Below are 19,079 nucleotides of genomic sequence, written 5' to 3' on the forward strand. Positions count from 1 at the left end.
TTTTGTGTTTTTAAGATTAGTTAGTTCTACTGTGATTGCAGGAGCTGAAGTATTTTCTGTCTGTAGAAGGGCAACTCTTAACTATTCAGTTAATACCCACATTAGTGGAAGAAAAAACTCGTCTGAATAATTGTTGCAATGACTGCACAGGCTCTTTGCTGATGCACTGTAGTTTTTTCGTTGTATTAGAATGAATGTTTATCATGTCTGTCAGTGTCTGTGTGAGTAGTGATTTAAGGGTAGATGGCAAAAGATAATACATGTGTGTACACACACATACAGCTTGTTTGACATTTTGTGTTTATAGATTTGGAAGTTTCATCCTATTAAGATATGATCTTTATTAAAGGTATCCCCTTCAGTTAGGAATATTTCCAGTGTTGTGGTGTTTGTACTAAAATAACCTTTGAGGTAATATTTTCCAAACAGCTTGATAGAAGTTTATACCTTCTCTGTGCTAGCCAGGGGCAGATGACGGTTTTGCGGGGCCCCGGGCAGCATACTTCTGCAGGGCCCCCCCTTTGCCACGGCGCATGCGCAGTGATGCCATGCGCATGCGCAGTGGTGCCACGGTGCATGCGCGGGGCTTTCTGAAGCACGGGGCCCGGGGCGGCCGCCCCGTTCGCCCTGCCGTATATCTGCCCCTGGTGCTAGCCAACCAGGAGCTAGTGCTGAGAAACATTAAAAGTGTGTCTGTAGAAATACTGATGACTCTTAAAACCTTAGCTAACTGTAATTAGGAAGAGAGATTCCAAGGTCACTTGTAAAGTCAAGGATGAATTGAGTGTGTTTTATTTTACCTAATTTGACTAAAGTAAGAAAACTTTTTACTCCGAAGGAGTTTTGATTAGTGTATTCTGGGAGGCAAATAGTTAAGTTCTTGGTTTTTGTTCCTCCCCACCCCCACCATTGAAATTTCTAAGGTCCATATTGATGCCTTCCCTTGATGTTTGCACCACAAGAATATGCAACCTAAAACCACACTGGTGTTAATCAGGGGAAATGAAAATAGATGTGGTTACCCTTTGTGGCTCTTACATTGGTGGTTGCCCATTTTCATTTCCAAGTCCAGCTTAGTACTTTTAATTTCTGATCTTTGCTTCTTTAATATGTCATAGCAGTAATAAACTTGTCTTTGGAACGAGCCAACAGAGATAAAATGCTAACCAAGCAAATTATTTAAAGCTGTACATTTCCTCAAAATATTGACAAAAGACTTAGATTCTTTCTAGATATGGCTTTTAGTCCTTGTCAGATTTTCTTTTAGCTCCCAATAACTTTTTTGTGGGTTTTATTTTAATAAGATGCTGAATTATTTGAGAGGTTTTTACCAAGGGAATCAATGTGTTTACTAAGATGGAATTTGTCAAATTTCCTGTCATGTGTTTCAAATGTTGAAATACCATTAAAAGCAATATGATTTGAAATTGACTTGTACTGTAATAAGGACTATAGGAAATGAGTTAACATTGATTTAACTTATTTTACAGCAGTGAAACTATGTGATTCCTGATGCTGTTTTGTTTGCTTGATAGGGAGGGGTATTTAAACTTCCACAAGGAATTTTAAGTTGCCAGAAACGCAATTACCCTTGCCAGGAAGTTGTGATATATACTCTGCAGAGATGAAATATGCATCTTTAATAAATGATCTGGGTTAGAAGGCTCATTTATGGGGAGAGAATACTCTCACTGAAGATTGCAATGAAGATTTCATTGTGCATTTAGATTTGGATTTAATATGACTACTTAAACTCTCCTGATCAGTCAGGCGCAATCTTACTAGATTTTTACAGATTTGGCTTCATTTGAATGACAATAGTATCATTTCATTTCACTCTGACCAACCATTAGTTTCACAGTATCATTTATAGCAAAAATGTTCCTGTTCTGAAATACTTGCTATATTGTTAGCGATTAAAATATTTGCAGCTTTATATGCCAAATATCAGACTGAGAATAAATGTACAGTTGTCAGTAGCTGATACTGTAACTATTCTAAAATATTGAAATATTTAATTCAGGAAGTATGTGGATTTATTGGCCTTTCAGTAAGCGTTGTCCGTATTTTTTTTAATCTTGCCTTTGTTTTTCTTTAAATTTTTTTCAATCTAGATGATTGGCTTGAATTTAGATTTGACTTGCAGTATTGGTAGGCAATTTTTTTAAAGTAACGTTCTGTTATTTTCTAATGACGTATTTGATTGTGGAATTGACTGTAACAGGAATATCATTTAAACTGTGGTGTATTTTTGAGAGAGATCATTATATTTAGAATACCCTTGGCCTCTTGAAATTGTCACATACTATGTTAAAGGAACTGAATGAGACTAGATGTATAGGTCAAAGAAGAGATTTATTCTGATCTGCGATTCCATTGCACTATGTCCCTTTACAATTTTGTGTATGTACTATGTGTATTTCTAACATGATATATTAGTGTTTGAACAATTTATTATGAAATAGTAATTCAATTTTTTTGTAAGACTAAGGTATTTGTGTTCCGTAGTTACTTCTACCCAACAAACTCTGTTTTTTATACGGCATTGAACAAAGGAGTAATTGAAAATAAACAGATTTCAGATGATTACAGAGGCTGGAGTTTAATTGTTACAGTCTTCTGGGCCAGTGTAAGGGTTTTGATACAGTAAAATGCTTTTTATAGCTGCATATAAAATTGTAGCGCTAGACAAATGACTTTACATTATATATATATATATAGATAGATAGAGAGAGAGAGAGAGAGAGATAATGTGTGTGAAATCTGTATGTATATAAAGTGTATGTTTAATGGCTTAGTTAGAACCTGATTATATCAAAGTGTGAATTTCTGCATCTCCTGTAGGCTGACTTTGTCTTTTTAAAGAGACGTGTTATGTTGTTCAGTATTTCCTTAAAAAAAATGTATCTGAAATCTCCAGAACAGTTGTTACTTGAGTCTAACGTATTTAACATATCTAGAGTAAGAGGTTAATTCTTGGGCAGTGAAATTGTCGCTTGTCTAGTAACTACTGTAAAGTATATTCTCTTCTATATTTTCAGGTTGGAATGCTTTGTATGCATAATGACATAAGATAATGTATGTCAACTTTGGAATACCAATCTTTAGTGGGCCACTAATGCAACCAGTAGCAATCATTCCATCAGTTTGTTCTGGCTTTTCCTTTTTAAAGGAAACCTTTATATTTTAAAGAAATAAAATATGTTGTCTGAGGTTCTTATTTTTTGAAGTAATATTCATTAAAATTCATGTACCTCATGGACACTTTAAAAGGTACATCTTTGATTAGGGATGTACTTAGAATATGACAACTTGGTAGCTCCCATTTTCTTCGATTGTATTTTATATTGAGGTTTTAAATTTTGAAATCAGTGTTACTTCTCATAAGATATCATCTGCAGTGCTCATGAAGATGCTATCATTTTATCTAAGAAATATGAATTCCAAGCTGATTTCTTCTTGCCGTTGTTATGTAGTTCAATTATTAGTTTTGATTTTAATTGGACATTAAACAGAATGCCTCCCCCACCCCCCCAAGCCGGGTATCTTTTTGTTGGATCCCATGTGTGGACCATAGTGATAGTACTAATAATTTAGACAAAAACAATGTCTTTTTTAGTTGGTGGCTTTATAGACTTGAGAAGGTTAAGCTGTCTTTTTCTGTTTGAAATGTTTTCTTTCCTTTTGTGGAAGAACACCACAAAGAAGTTTCTTGCAATGTGAAGGATGTTTAAGGATATTTGTAAGAGTTGCAAAGTTAAATACCTTTTAAATGTAAGGCTGTGAATTTAACAGCTGGAGGTCTAATCCATTAATTTTAACAAGCTGACTTCCTTAATACTTCAAAGAGAACATCTTAAATTATACTGGATTTCAATAAATAAATAAATCCACAAAACATCCAGTCTGTTTCACTCTTCTGCTTTCAAATGACAAAAGGCCACATATGTGAGAACGCATTAATGTTTTCCTAAATTTGTGTAATCAGTTGTGACTTTAACTGCACCTAATCAATGTTGCTTTAAATACAAATTAAAAAAAAAGAAAGCTGTTTTATTAGTGTTTTTCTGACACTTAATTTCATTTATCTATAACAGGGCAGGGGACTAGTGTTCCCTCTAAGATGCATGGCAACTCAGCTTCACAGGTGATTAATCAGCCCTGCCCAGTCAGTCAGATTGAGCCCTGAGCCTCTGACTGGGCGGGGCTGATTAATTACCTGTTAAACACACATCTTAGAGGGAACACTACAGGGGACCTAGAATTTGTGTTTGTGTTGAACAGCTAAAGATAATGAATTTGTACCTCTTCAGGAGACCTTGTTTAAGTGTACAGTGTAGCCCTTTTAGATCGGAGCAGTGCTAATCCAATATTTATAATGGAAGTGTCCACTTAACTCTGTTAGATGGTAACAGATTTAGTGTAAGTGGATCTTATTTAAAACTATTTCCTTCCCATAGGTGTGTGCATGCATGCATCAGCTATTAGCAGTTAGCAAAAACAAGACATTTCTTGTCTTTGTGTTTTTAACTTTTACTAAAAGCATCATTCGTGTGTGCTAATACATTTTTTGCAAATTTGTCTTTTTTGTATAGTATTTTCACAAAAATGCAGTGCATGACGTTGCAGTGTCTCGATTTCTATTAGGTTTTGAGGTTTGTCTGAAGAAGCCTATTCTGGCTTGGTATGCAGAAATCTGGTCATGTTTAGGTGATCCAATAATAGATTTTGCATTAAAGTAAATATAGTTCATTTGAGATTAAATGCAAAAATAACAAATGTACAAGCCCTAAATAATTCAACTAGTGCCTCACTGCAGAATGTTTTATTAGACATTGCATTTACCATCTATTCCCTATAAACTAGTTTATTTGAACTTTTGTGCATTTGATTTATTTTATCTAGCTATGTACAGTGTTTCGAGTACCTGAAAAATTGGATGATGTGCCACTGAGTTGCAAGCTAATTTTTCCTCCTTGTTTGGATACTGCCTTTGGTCATGCTCTGAGGAAAGCATTTCATCTTTCAGTTGCTATGAAATGGCATTTTATATGATAAAATACATATTTAAGAATTAAGGCCAATAGTCATGAAATATTTTAGAGAATTTGTATTGCTAATGAAAAGATTATCCTAACGGTGAGCAAGGAATGATAACTGAAAAAGCAGTATGTTTCTTGGTAAAAATGAAACCGCTTTTTCATTTAGAAGCTAGACTTTTAATTCATGGAATGAGGCAAATGCCCCTCCTCCAAAACATTTAATTGGGAGGATTTAATACCTTTTACTACTTTATATTTTCTCTTGCAATCAGTTCATTGGTGAAAGTACAACACAAGGAAGTTGCTCCATTAACACATGTAAATGAGAAGTGAGCTAAGCATTATAATCTGGTTAGAATCTTAGGGTTTTGCATTTTTTCCCCAGAAAAGCTTTCACATTTTTACATAATCTCCTATTCAGTGACCTTTTTGTGCCTTTTGCTCTAATGTGTGAAAAATGACAGAAAAGGAAGGATGGGAGTAATTGAAGGAAATTCTAAAAAGTAGAATGAAAATTCATTGTAACCACTTAACTGTTTCTGGAGAGATTGTGTTCTGCTGTGTACTGTTATGGATGCAGTGTTTGATTGTCTGGAAGGCTACACCAGACAGAGTGATTACTCACATATATATTTTCTATTCAGTCTCTTGGCTAGATGGCAGAGTTGGTCAATTAATTACCATTTTGCTGGTGGTGATTTGAATTTATATTTGCTTTTGATCACAATGCAATCTGTTTTTAAAAGGTTTCCATTGTAGTAGTATTTAAAATTGTATAGAGCTTTATATTGACATGGGCACTTGATAATGCACTTTACAAATTTATTTCTCACTCTGAGCTACAGCCCACCTAAGAGAAGATAGTCAGATACAACACGAGAAAAAATATTGGGCAATCCTTAGTGCGCATGCAGCCATGTGATGAAATGACCACAACACTGAGCGCAACTTGTTACAGTTGTCAGTCTTTCTTTAGGAGAAGCTGATGGCTGGAAGAGCTGGGCATGCTTCCAGGACACAATTGAGGTGCATTGGCAAACCTGTGGATGGCAGCCCGGCTGGGATAGCAGAAGGTGGTGTATGTGGGAATTGAGGTGGTAGAGACTGCATCTTTGTAAACTTAAAGGCTGTATTCTCACACCATTCCTGGTTCAGATCCATTAGGTCAGTGGTCTCCAACCTTTTTAAACCCAAGATCACTTTTTAAATGTCAGGGCAAGCCAAGATCTACTCCATCCTTTCCCTGAGACCCCACTCCTTCCTTGAGGCCCCACCCTCTACATCCCCCTCCTCTCCAACATTTGCTATCCCCAGCCATTACTCATTCTCACTGGGTTGAGACAGGGTGTAGGCTCCGGGGTGGGAATGAGGGATTTGGGTGTGGGAAGGGGTGAGAGGTGCAAGCTCTGGGAGGAAATCTGGATGCAGGAGGAGGTGGAGAAGGGGACACTGGCTCGGGGAGGTGGCTCCAGGCTGGAGAGTGTTGGGCTCAGGTGGAAGGTTGGGGTGCTGAGCAAGCCAGGGCTTGTGGATGTGAGGGTGCAGGAGTTTGGGCTGGGTGTGTGAGGGACGCAGGGCAAGAAGGCTGTGAGTATGATGGGCTCATGACACAGATTTGCAGGTGTGTGGATGGTGGAGGAACGTTGTGGCAGAAGACTGAGGATGTGGGGCTGCAGGAGTTTGGGGATGTGAGGGACTCAGGGCAGGAGGTTCCAGTGTATGATAGGCTCAGATTTGGGGTCTGGGGGGGGCAGGAGTATTATGATGCTGCAGCCAGATGGGGGCTGAACCCTAATTGGCAGGTTGTTGGCCAGGCTTCATTTTTAAATAAAGTAAAATATTATGTCCAACACAAAAGGTTTTAATGTTTTATTTATTTATGGCAGGTGTGGGGAACCTTTTTTTGGGTCGGGGCCGCTGACCCACAGAAAAATCAGTTGGGGACCATACAAGTGAGAACCAAAAAAAAAAAAAAAAAAAAAACCCTCCCAAAACCCCCAATCCTCACTGATGTGGACCCAACTGAGACACCTCACTCCCCTAGCACTCCAGCCCCATAGGGGTGGGGGAGGGTAGGTAAGACTGAGGTTCAAGGCCTCAGGCCAGATTAACTCTTCTGGGGTTTCAGGGTTAGTGGATTTTGTGGGCCCCTCTACACTCTGAGGTGGGGCCAAAAATGAGGGATCCAGTGTGCAGGACAGGGCTGCCAATGAGTGGGATAGGGATGGGGATGCAGAATCTGGGTGGAAAATAGGGTACAGGAGCAAGCTGGGGGTAGGTGTCTGGCCAGGAGGGAGGGGCAGGGTGCTGGATGGTGTCTGGCTGGGGGAAGGGTGCTGGTGGGGGGTCTGACCAGGGTGTAGGGTGCTAGCAGGGCTTTGGGCTGGGGGCAGGAGCATGGTGCTGGTGGTGGTCTGGGCAGGGGGAGGGGACAGGGACAGCTCAGCCGGTACCTGGGGGGTCTCCAGGGATGAAGATCTTTGGGTAGCGCTGGACAAAGTTGCTCTGGATCTTGCACTGCCATCTTAACCCCCACCCCGTGAGCACAGGGAAGGAAGGGAAGACAAGAAAGTATGTGCACTGTTGTGGACAGGGGAGGTGTGCGTGCTTCCCTTCCTTCCCCATGCTGCCTGCCTGCCTTCCTTCCTGCGGCATGGGGGGGGGGGGGGGGTGGGGCGCGGGTCCCGTGGCTGTGTGCCAGAACCGGTGTCTCAGGGAGCACACCCTCTGTTGTGGGGAGGGGAGGAGCAGTGTGCGTGTTTCCTGAGATGCTGGATCTGGCACGCAGCCGCAGGACTCCCCCCACCGCTGCAGGAAGCTGGTGCTATCTCCATTTTCACAGGAGGTAGTAGTGCCAGCATGGGCTCCTTGTGGGGGGGGGGGGGGGGCTGGGAACACCTCGCAATCGACTGGCCGTGCCCCTGCAATCAAATCAGCCCAGCTTGGTGACCATGGCATTAGGTAGTGTCTTGGACTTCGACGATTACAAAATACACTTAAACATCTCTACAGTCAGAGAGAGGGACTGTGAAAAGGCTGATGAGTGTCTCTCACTTGGAAATCTAATTTCTCTGTAAATTACATTTACTTTTATTGTATTTGGTGGGGAAAATGGTATTCATAGTACCCTCCTGAAAGGACTCTCTCAGGGTATGTCTACACTAGCCCCCTAGTTCGAACTAGGGAGGCTAATAAGGGCGACCGAAATTGCAAATGAAGCGCAGGATTTAAATATCCCGTGCTTCATTAGCATGTTCCCGGCTGGTCACCATTTTAGAAATTGACTAGCCCGAAGTAACTGCCTGCGTCTACACGCAGCAGTGAAATGGGATTCCGAATTAAACCCCTTAAATTGAATTAGCTGGTAAACCTCATTCCAGGAGGAATAATGGCTAATTCGATTTAAGGCTTTAATTCGGAATCCCGTTTCACTGCCACGTGTAGACGCAGGCAGTTACTTCGGGCTAGTCAATTTCTAAAATGGTGACCAGCTGGGAACATGCTAATGAAGCGCAGGATATTTAAATATCCCGGGCTTCATTTGCAATTTTGGTCGCCCTCATTAGCCTCCCTAGTTCGAACTAGGGGGCTAGTGTAGACATACCCTCAATTTCCATTGAAAAAGGGTTAGTTCCCAGTAGTTTGGGAATAGAGTACCATAAATTCATTTATCAAATTTGAGTAACAGACAAGGAAATGGAAATTAAGTGAAAACATATTTGTGTGAGGTTTCCCTCACTCACCTCAGCTCTAGGATACTGAGTGTGGGAGCCATGGTTTTTGCATGTCCACCTTGAGATGACTTTAATAGCAACTGTATGTTTAAACCTCTTGCATAGTTTTATTAATTTAGTATATTAGCACCAAGATGCTGCAGTGTTGAGTATGATATAAAAGTGTAAGGTAGGTGGGTAACTTAATATATTGCATTAATAGGCAACTTTGGTTTGCATTATGTCTCCTTAATTTTTTTTTTAATTTCTCAATGTAACAAAAAAGTCATACTGGATCTGAAGAATGAGACACTTGAACTCAATTACAGTTTTAAAAGCTGGGCTGATTCAGGTGATCCTTTTGTATTGTGGAATATTAAATAATATCTCTAATGATCTTAAATTAACAGTATAAACTAGCCCAGGGGTTGGCAACCTTTTCAAAGTGGCATGCCAAGGTTTAAGCCTCCTGCCCTGGGCTGTGGTGCTGTGCCAGGAGGGGCTCTCTCCACTGTGTGCCTCACTTGATCTCCTTCCCTGGGCTCCGCTCTGGCTTTTCCTGTGGAGAGCGGAGGAGCAGCACGCTTCCCCGCACTTGGGTGCAGGATCTGGGTGGGAGGTCAGGTACAGAAGGGGTAGAGACTGCGAGGTCTGGGTGGGAGGCAGGGTGCAGGAGCAGGAGTAGGGTGTCTTGCCGGGGGGAGGGGGTAGGAGCAGGGTGGGGGAGGGGGTGCAGGGTCTTGGCAAGGAGAGGGGGGCAGGGGTGCAGGGTCTGGGTGGCACTTAGTTTTTTTTTCCAGTGTTTGTAACAGGGTTTATTTATTGTAACAGTCACTTCCACATGGCAGCCAGATGCTGCTCCACACATGGAATAAGTTAGCGGCCCATGGGCCAAGCGTGAAATGGAGACCACACCTCGTCAGGAATGCAGGGAGTCCGGCCGGTGGGTCCAAGCAGGCTGGCCAGGATCCAGCCTGCCAACACCTGGATGATGGACTCTAGCGGCCCCATGGGACTCTCTGGCAGGTGCGAGTGCACAGTGCACACAAGAGGTGCAAGACGGGGGGTGGCGCAGTGCACAGAGCAGTGGGGACACAGCCTGGCAGCAGCAGGTCCTTCATGGGAAAGATGATGGCTGGGTCTGCTTTTGCCCCCTGCGCTGCTCTCAGGCTTTGTCCTAGGCATGGCTTCCCGCTGCTCCATTCGCTGGATTCTGGCCAATGGAGCAGCAGGAATAGCCTGCAGGTGGTGTGCCAGTGCGTTCCTTTGTTCCTCCAGCTGGGGGAAGGGGAACGCGCGCGCATGCGCAGAGCCATTGGTGACTCCGGCTTTTTCCCCAATCACACAGTGAGGCTCGGGGCTTTCTCCACTCCCCCGCATGGTGGCTAGGGATGTTACTGTATAGTCATTTAAACGACGAACCAATAAGCTTGGTCTTATCGGTTAATCCAAACGACTACATGCACTCCTCCTCCCTTGCTGCCTCCCACAGAGGCAGCAGGTGGGGGGGAGAGTTGGGAGACAGCTTATCCCCACGATCACTGGCTCCTGTCTGTCACGCAGTGCTGCTGCCTCTGATACAGAGGCAGTAGCATCGGGTAGCAGGGGCTCCCCAGGAGTGGGGCCAGGAGCACACTGGCTACTGGCCCTGCCCCCGGGGACCATTGAATAATCGTGTAATCGATAAGATTTGGTGCGGCTACACGATTATTAAATTAAACAACATTAACATCCCCAGCAGTGGCTGGTACCTTAATACAGACCCAATTTTTAATTATTGCAAGGTACAGAGCAACCAAAACATTTTTTTTAACTTGGACGAAACATGATGATGAGTTACTTGTATTCCTGTTTTAAAAGCAAAATCAAAGCAATGTTCTGGAGAGCAAAATAGTTCCAATCGGTATGACTTCTGTGCTGTAATATCCTTCCCCACCCCTAAATATAGACCTATGATGCTCTTTTTAGAATCACTGTAGCAACCAGCATACCATCTTTCTGTGCTCTTCTAATATAATTCCTTAGCTTTAGCAGTAGAGAAAAAATAGGACCACTTCAAATACAATTAATACTGGGATCACTGTTTTCAGATAGTAAAGGTTACAGAATAACATGCAGAAGCAAAACTGGTGTGTGTGGCTGGTTTTTAGTTGGTTGATTGTTTTTTTTGTTTGTTTTTTTTGTTTGTTACAGCCAAGAGAGGGTATGTCTACACTACAAAGTTAGTTCTAACTAACTTAGTTCGAATTAGTTAATTCGAACTAAGCTAATTCGAACTAACGCGTCTAGAACTAAAAACTAGTTTGAATTAGCGTTTTGCTAATTCGAACTAGCAAGTCCACATTGAGTGGACCCTGAACAGGGCTTAAGGATGGCCGGAAGCAGTGCCGGCAGGGCATCAGAGGAGGACTTAGAGCGTGGAGATGCTGTCTCAGGCTATCCGAGGGCTGCGCTTAAAGGGTCCCGACCCCCACCCCGGACAGACAGTTCTAAGGGGTGCCCCGCTTGCAAAGCAGTCCTGGCTTGGAGTGCCCGGAGTGCCCACACTGGGCACATCACACCACTCGGCCATCAGCCCGGCTGCACTTGCCTCAGGCTGCCATCTGGGGAGAGGGGGCAATCGGGGGGCTGCAGGAGAGCTTCCACCCCCAGAAGCCCGCAGAGCCAGCCCAGTCCTCCCCATCGGGGGCTCGTACCCCATTCCTCCCTCATCTCCTTCCACTTACCCTTCCCTAGCCCCCCTTCTTATTGATGTACAAAATAAAGATAACGTTTCTTCCAACATTGACTCTGTCTTTATTGAATAAAACTGGGGGAGACTGGGAAAAGGAGGTGGGAGAGGGGAAGAGAAAGGCTGGGAGAGGGGAGGGCAACTAACATGATCAGGGGTTGGGAACAGGTCCCAGATGAAGAGAGGCTACAGAGACTGGGACTGTTCAGCTTAGAAAAGAGGAGACGGAGGGGGGACAGGATAGAGGTCTCTAAAAGCAGGAGTGGGGTGGAGAGGGTGCATTCAGAAAAGTTCTTCATGAGTTCCCATAAAGAAGGACTAGAGGACACCAAAGGAAAGGAATGGGTAGCAGGCTTGAAACTAGTAAGAGAAAGTTGTTCTTCACAAAGCAAATAGTTAACCTGCGGAACTCCTTGCTGCAGGAGGCTGTGAAGGCTACAACTAGAACAGAGTTTAAAGGGAAGTGAGATCAAGTCATGGAGGTTGGGTCCATGGAGTAGTCTTAGCCAGGGGGTAGGAATGGTGTCCCTGCCCAAAGTTTGTGGAAGGCTGGAGAGGAATGGCATGAGACAAATGGCTTGGTCACTGTCTTTGGTCCATCCCCTCCAGGGTCCCTAGGGTTGGCCGCTGTCGGCAGACAGGCTACTGGGCTAGATGGACCTTTGGTCTGACCCAGGACGGCCATTGTAAGCTCAGGGCTCAGGGTCGGGGGTCTCAGTGGACCCCCTTGATTTTCATGCACACCTGCTCCTGGGTGGCCAGGCTGGCAGCTCTCCTGCCCTAGACGGCCACTTTCCTGTGCCTAGTGCGGAGATCGTGGACAAGGTCCACGATGTCCGCACTAGCCCAGGAAGGTGCCCGCCTCTTGCGGTCCAGGGCAAGCTCCCGGGAGCCGCCAGCCTGGTCCCGGGAAGAGGGGGTGGGCTGGGGGACATCGGGTGGGTGGCTCTGTGCCGTGCCAGGTGCAGGGTCTGCTGGCTGGGTGCTGGCAGGCTTGCACCTGGCATGGGCACCGTAGCCAGCCCATGCCCCTTTAAGGGGGCCGGGGCCGGGAGGGGGGCATAGAGTTTCCCTGGAGTTGGCCAGAGTGGCCACCAGGGAAACCTGGGGAGGGCTAGCCTCCCACTAGTTCGAATTAAGGGGCTACACACCCCTTAATTCGAACTAGTAAGTTCGAACTAGGCTTAATCCTCGTAAAATGAGGTTTACCTAGTTCGAACTAAGCGCTCCGTTAGTTCGATTCAAATTCGAACTAGCGGAGCGCTAGTGTAGCGCCTATGAATGTTAGTTCGAACTAACATCCGTTAGTTCGAACTAACATTGTAGTGTAGACATACCCAGAGAGTTTCAGGGCATCAATTTTTAGTTAATTCTAGCTTTCTACAGAATGGCTATGAGTTTAGCTGGATCTCTGACTGTGTTGGGAGATGGAGGCAATGGACACATAAAAAAATTATAAAACTGAACCCTAAAGAAACTCCCATATCCTTGGTTTTAATAAGTTTTAACTGTTGTGTGCACATAATTGTATCAAATGTTCCAGATAAAGAAAAGTATCTAGTGGACACATCATTCTAATACACTTCATTGGTTTTGCTTGCTTGGACTGATGTACATCCAAGAATTGACACATGCATGTTTTCAGAAATGAAGAGTGTAGTTTGCTGCTCTTACTTCCACTGGATCTCAGATATCTGCTTGTGGAGGAAAGATTTGCTGTAGTTGTAGTTCTGATTTCTTTGTCATCAGTAAATGAAAATATAGTGTGCCCTCACCTGGTTGCTAAAATAGTGCTGTGAATCTTTGCTTCTAGCTGCTAACAGATCTGTTGCCTTTATAATTTGTTTGTGTTTTCTGGAGAGAGCAATTACTTATTACCTCAAATAATTACCCAAATCCTTTCACATTTGGGTAATTTGTTTTAAACCTCTTTATAGAAAGGACTTTGTTTCAAATATTTTCCATCACAGAAAGAGCAGGTTGAAAGTTTGTTCCTTGAATCAGATATGAACTTCATAAGCTGGAATACCTGCAGTTGGTGAGATGATGATAAAAAATGTCATTTTATCATCATTTCAACCTATTAAGCATAGTGGAGGGTTGGTTGCTGGCCCTAAATTTGGAATGGTCTGTATCTAAACCAGTGGTTCACAAACGTTTTGGCCCAGGGACCACTTGGCTCAATGCAAACCTTTCCATGGACCACCAGATGCTAATGGAAACTCGCTGTTAATTACATAATTACACCCGAGCCATTTTGCTAGTGCTGCAGCTAGGGAGACTGGTTTAATTTAAATTATTAAACAGATTAAGCACTTTTCATTTCTTATGTTAGTTTATCAAACTTCATTTTCAATAAAGTAAAATATGAATTTATGTCCAACACAAAAGGTTTCAATGTTTTCTTTATGTCAGGCGTGGAGAACCATTTTTGGGTCGGGGGCCACTGACCCACAGAAAAATCAGTTGGGGACCACACGACCCTCACTGAGGTGACCCCCAACTGACACACCTCACTCCTCTGGTACTCCAGCCCCATGGGGAGAGGGGAAGGGACAGGGAGGACTGAGGTTCAGGGCTTCCCATAGGCTGGATTTACTTTCCTGGGGTTCCAGAGTTAGTGAATTTTATGGACCCCTTTAGGCTCTTGGGTGGAGACAAAAATGAGGGGTTCAGTGTGCAGGACAGGACTGCCAGTGATTGGGATAGGGATGGGGTGCAGGATCTGGGTGGGAGGTGGGGTGAAGAAGGGGGTAAGGGTGCAAAGTCTGGGTGGGAGGTAGGGTGTCTGGCCAGGATTGAGGGTGAAGAGTTTGGACAGGAGGGAGGGGGTTCAGGGAGATGTGGGGTAGGATGCCCCTGGGAATAGGGCTGGGGTCAAGGTGGCTCTGGGGGGCGATTCAGGGAAATGGAGGAACAGGGGCAGGGAGGCTGGGCACAGTACAGCAAGGTGGGGGTGGGTGGGTAGGTGACCCCAGGGTGTCCAGCCCTGCAGGGGGTGGTGTCCCACAGGGGTCCAGTCCATGGAGCCCTCCCCCCTAGACCGAGTCCCCATGGGTGCAAAGCCCTGAAGGGCCCCGAGCCCCCTCCTGCATGCGCAGGGTCCTCAGCCCCAGCATTGCCTCCTCCCACGGCAGTCCAACCTGCTGCTGGGGAAGGGGCGGGGGTGCTGGCTGCTCGCGCACCATGAAATCCCACTCCGCCCAACCGAGTCCTGCGCAGCCCAACCTGCTGCCGGGGAAGGACGGGAGGCACTGGCTGCTCGTGCACAGCTCTGCACAGCCCAACCTGCTGCCTGCCCAGTGGGACCAAGGGATGCACCGCTCTTACCATGGTGGCAGTGCTCCTCCACATGTAGTTGCGCAGGTCAGGGGATGAGTTTGCTTTCTTCCCCTCCCTTCCTGCTGGCCGGAGCTGGTGCAGCAGCCTCGTGGCGGCGTGCTGACTGTGAGGCTGCAGCGGCAGCACGGGGTCCCCACTGCATGGTGGAAGAGGAGGAGGGGTGTGAGCTCCCGCCATGGACCACCTGGGAAGCAGCCACGGATCACACTTTGCGAACCACTGATCTAAACCCTTAAAAGAGAAGTAGTTTCCTGTAATTACTATATTTCAAGGAGGACTACAGCTAGGTAAAACGGATAAAACTGTTACCTGTTCAGTAGCCTCAACCATAATTACTGCATTTCTGAACTCCTGTTTTCAGAGAGAAATTTTATTGCTAGCATGATTGTCAAAAATAAGTAGGTTAAAAGAACATGCAGAAGAAAGTCAGAGATGAGGAATATCAAATGAATAATACTTAGAAAATGGTTTAGTCTTAGCCTCAATTTTTGGTGATGATTACTTTCCCTCAAAGATTTATGGATCAGATGTTTTGTTTTTTAAACATGCACACACTGGATTGTTTTTATGTAGCTCAAATTTAGGATACTGAAATAATATTTAGAACTGAGGATATTTTGTCAGTTTCATGTTAATATGTAATCCCGTTCAGGCAAAACCTAATTCAGCAGCCCTGTTCAGTTCTGGTTTCTGTTTTTACTTTTTGATGGAGCATATTTCTGCTGCTTGTTGTATGCAGATAAGGCCACAACATTAGAACAACGCACCATTTTCTTGAAATTGTTTAAATTACATTCATTTTCACATTGAAGGAAACTAGTTCTAATGGGAGAGGAGCAATTGTTTATCATAACTAAAATAGTTTTTCATATTTTACATTTTGTCTTGTCTTTGTACATGGTGGTAACTTTGGATTCCTAATCCACCACAGCAAGAAAAAACGCTGTATAATTTTCTAAGTGGTAGTGCCACTTGATTGTGGTATTTGATTGTATTGGGCTCATATAGTCAGTCACACAATAGCTATTTCTATTTCAGGTCTGAAAAAGGAACCAGAAAAAATTGCTTAAATTGGTACAGTTGATGTTTGGTGTACAGGCAGTCCCCGGGTTACGTACAAGATAGGGACTGTAGGTTTGTTCTTAAGTTGAATTTGTATGTAAGTCGGAACTGGTACATATTGTAGGGGAAACTCTAGCCAAACATTTCTCCAGAGCTCAGTTTTATTCTCCCACACCTCACTTCCCTCAGTCCTTTATTCTCAAGCTGAGGTGTCTGCTGAGAAAAGCCGCTCCACGTCTCCCTGGTCTGCTGGGTGGGGCGCTAGCTTTGTGTCTCCCTAGTCTGCTGGGGGGAAGCAGCTAGTGCGGGGTTGCCTCACCCCGTTTGTAAGTAGGGATCCGATGTAAGTTGGATCCATGTAACCTGGGGACTGCCTGTATTTCTCCTTTCCCCTCCCTACCACCTTGCAAAATGAACTTTTACTTCCCTCCCCCTTTGGCATGAAGCTTTTCTTGGGATAGATTTTAAAGGGTTATTTTTCTTACATGGTTTTTGACAACTGCTCTTGCTTTCAACAGTCATCTGGCACAAATAATAATGGTGAGGAGTTCCCATTACTGAGCTGTAAAAGAATGGGTTATGCAGAAAAACCATTTAGTTAAAAATGCAATTTTCCCTTCCATGTACAGTGTTAAGAATTAACATAATAGTACATTCTGCTTAAATAAGCACTTTTATATTATATTTTTACCTTAATTAACTTCTTTCCTAAATAGGGGTGGTTCATTTAAAAGTTAAGAACAAAATTGATCTGTCTTTATCCCTTCAGAACCAGTGCTCCAGTTTTCATCAGTTTTTTCTCGAGTTAAATCTTGCTGAAAAGGCTGTTACTGTAGCATATCCTGGAATTTTGTTGTAACTCTTTATATGTTGCACTCAAAGGTGTCTGATAGAAATAATAGCACAGTTTCATTCTCCCTTGCTTCTTATGGAACTAAGTCACTGTGCATTTATATATGAATTTTCATGTGTGCCTTTTCATTGATCTGAATGTCAATTGTGTTCTTACTGGCTTTGTTAGGAGTACTCAGCCCATGGCCAGAAAGCAATGAAGACACCAGTTTGTCACTTAGTCATTTTTGCAAGAAATACTACAGAAGAGGAGCTACCAAAGTCAAAGGTTAGACAGTTACTTTGTGGTCAGTATCTAGTTCATCTGTGTGTGTGTGTGATTAATAATAATCCACCATTTTAATAAATCTTGAGGACAGATAGTTTGCTTAAATGCATTATGATACTATGAGTGCATTTTTTGTGAAAATACTGAAAACAATTACTTAAATGGCTTTAAGTATCTTGAAAATAATTTTAACTAACAATTTTTCTCTTGACATAAAGAAACACTTAATGGGGGGGGGGGGGGGAGGAAATCACTGGTTAGAGGATTGTTGTGGTGGCTTTTGTGCCAAGTAGATCAGTGTAGTATATCCCACTAGTATTTTTGGTTACTAGCCTGTGAGGCCTGGCTGAGAGTAGTAAATCTGTGCTTGGTTTAGTCTCAGTTGGACACAATGCTGGAAGATTTTATGCAGTTTGGAGTTATGTGCATGTGTACCATACACAAACACCTGAATTTAGGGTGACAATAATTCTTCTGCTAGCATTATCTTGCTGTTTTCTTTTTAGGGCATTTATGTCACAGCAACTCATGTGCTGCTGTCATTGATTCTGGCTTCATGTGGTCATGGGTCATTAGCCAGTGTATGTGAAAGCCAAGGCATTTTTTTCTTCCCCGAGACAGCTTTTCCTTGGATTAGAAGGAAAAGTTCTCTGATATGAGTGAGTGATGGTCATTCTTCTTGGAGTGATTGCTCATTTCCATTCCATGTAGGTGTGCGCACGCTGCATGCACGCGTTGTCGGAAGTTTTTCCCTTAGCAGTACCCATTGGTCCAGCAGGGAAGCCCCCTGCAGTGGTGCCACTGTATTGGCTAATATATACCCCTGCTGGCCCTCCACCAGCTGAGTTCCTTCTTACTGCTCTTGATAGTTTGCAAGCACTTAGCAGGTCTTATTGTTTTAGTAGTTAGTTAAAAGTTTACGGTTCATGGTTCTTATCTAGGTTTTTAATAGTTGTTAAGTGTTGTACTTAGTGTTAAGCCCCCAGGCGTGGGGCTCCCTTTGCATCCCTGTTTCTTCCGGTGGGGCATGCCCAGGCCCCAAGGCTTCAAGCCCTGCGAGAAGTGCCAGAAGCCTATGCCCTGCGGGGACCCTCACGCAGCCTGCCTTAAGTGCCTGGGAGAGGCCCACTTGTCCGAGGCCAGTAAGATGTGCAAGGCCTTCAAGCTGCGCACCAAGCGGGAAAGGGAGTCTCACTTGAAGCTTATCCTGATGGAGGCAGCCTTATGCCCGGCATCGGCATCCGATCCAGCACCGGCAATTCAGAACGCACTAACTTGGGTGCGGGAGGCACCCAGCCACTCGCACGCCTTCCCGGCGCCACATAGGCCTCTGCACTGGTGGCAGTCTCCAGTGCCCAAGAAGAAGAGGAGACCTAACATGGACAGGTCTCCCTCAAGTCATCTGCCCTCCATGTGCCCTCAAGTGGGTCATGTGGCACTGACTAGCACAGCGCCCAGACCATCGCAGTCAGGTCAGCACTGCTCTAGTCCGTGCTGATACACCAGCCTGATGGGGGTCTTCCCAGAGCCCTCCACTCGGGATACCTTTGAGGCAGCAAGAGATTTGACTGAGCTGACCTTGTCCCTGACCTCGGCACCGGACCTGGCCAAGGAGCAAGGGTCCAGGTGGCACCGCACTGCTGTCTCAGCACCTAGCACCCCAGCCCTGGAAGTGAGAGGGCTCCACCACCCTGCCCCGGTGCCAGCAGCTTCGACCCCAGTCCTGGGTGCAGCACCACCTCCAGCCTCGGCACTGGCCATAGCCCCCACCCCCTCCTGCTCACCGTCACTAACACAGACACCGACACCGGAGTCACCACCGGGTCCTTGGGCGGCACTGACCACGGCACCGGGTCCTGTGACCACCAGCCCTTCTCCATCGGGTGCACCAGCACCGCCACTGGCCATGCTCCCACCTCCTCCTCAGCACCAGGGGGAAAACGGAGTCAGTGGCCCGGTACACTCTAGGGATGTTAAATATCGGTTAATTGAGTAGTCGATTAACCTCATGAATTCCTATCGGTTAGTCAACTGTTCTATAGTCCCTGGGGGTGGGGATGGTAGCCAGT

General features: G+C 44.7%; 1 protein-coding gene across 7 annotated transcripts in view; it reads left to right on the forward strand.

Annotated features, from left to right (window-relative positions):
- Positions 1-19,079, forward strand: part of LOC102462110 (transcriptional activator MN1-like) — a 141,003-nt gene that overhangs the window by 7,224 nt on the left and 114,700 nt on the right. For 6 of the 7 annotated variants that reach the window (XR_012898984.1, XR_012898985.1, XM_075915704.1 and 3 more), the window contains exon 2: positions 16,912-17,010. The exons of the other annotated variant lie outside the window; for it this stretch is intronic. Coding sequence is in view for 4 of the 6 variants with exons in the window: in XM_075915704.1 (XP_075771819.1) it covers positions 16,912-17,010 (99 nt within the window). In the remaining 2 variants the exon portion in view is untranslated. The remainder of the gene's footprint in view (positions 1-16,911; positions 17,011-19,079) is intronic. 7 annotated transcript variants of the gene reach the window in all.

Source organism: Pelodiscus sinensis, unplaced genomic scaffold, assembly GCF_049634645.1.
Source record: "Pelodiscus sinensis isolate JC-2024 unplaced genomic scaffold, ASM4963464v1 ctg38, whole genome shotgun sequence".
NCBI classification, from domain to species: Eukaryota; Metazoa; Chordata; order Testudines; family Trionychidae; genus Pelodiscus; species Pelodiscus sinensis.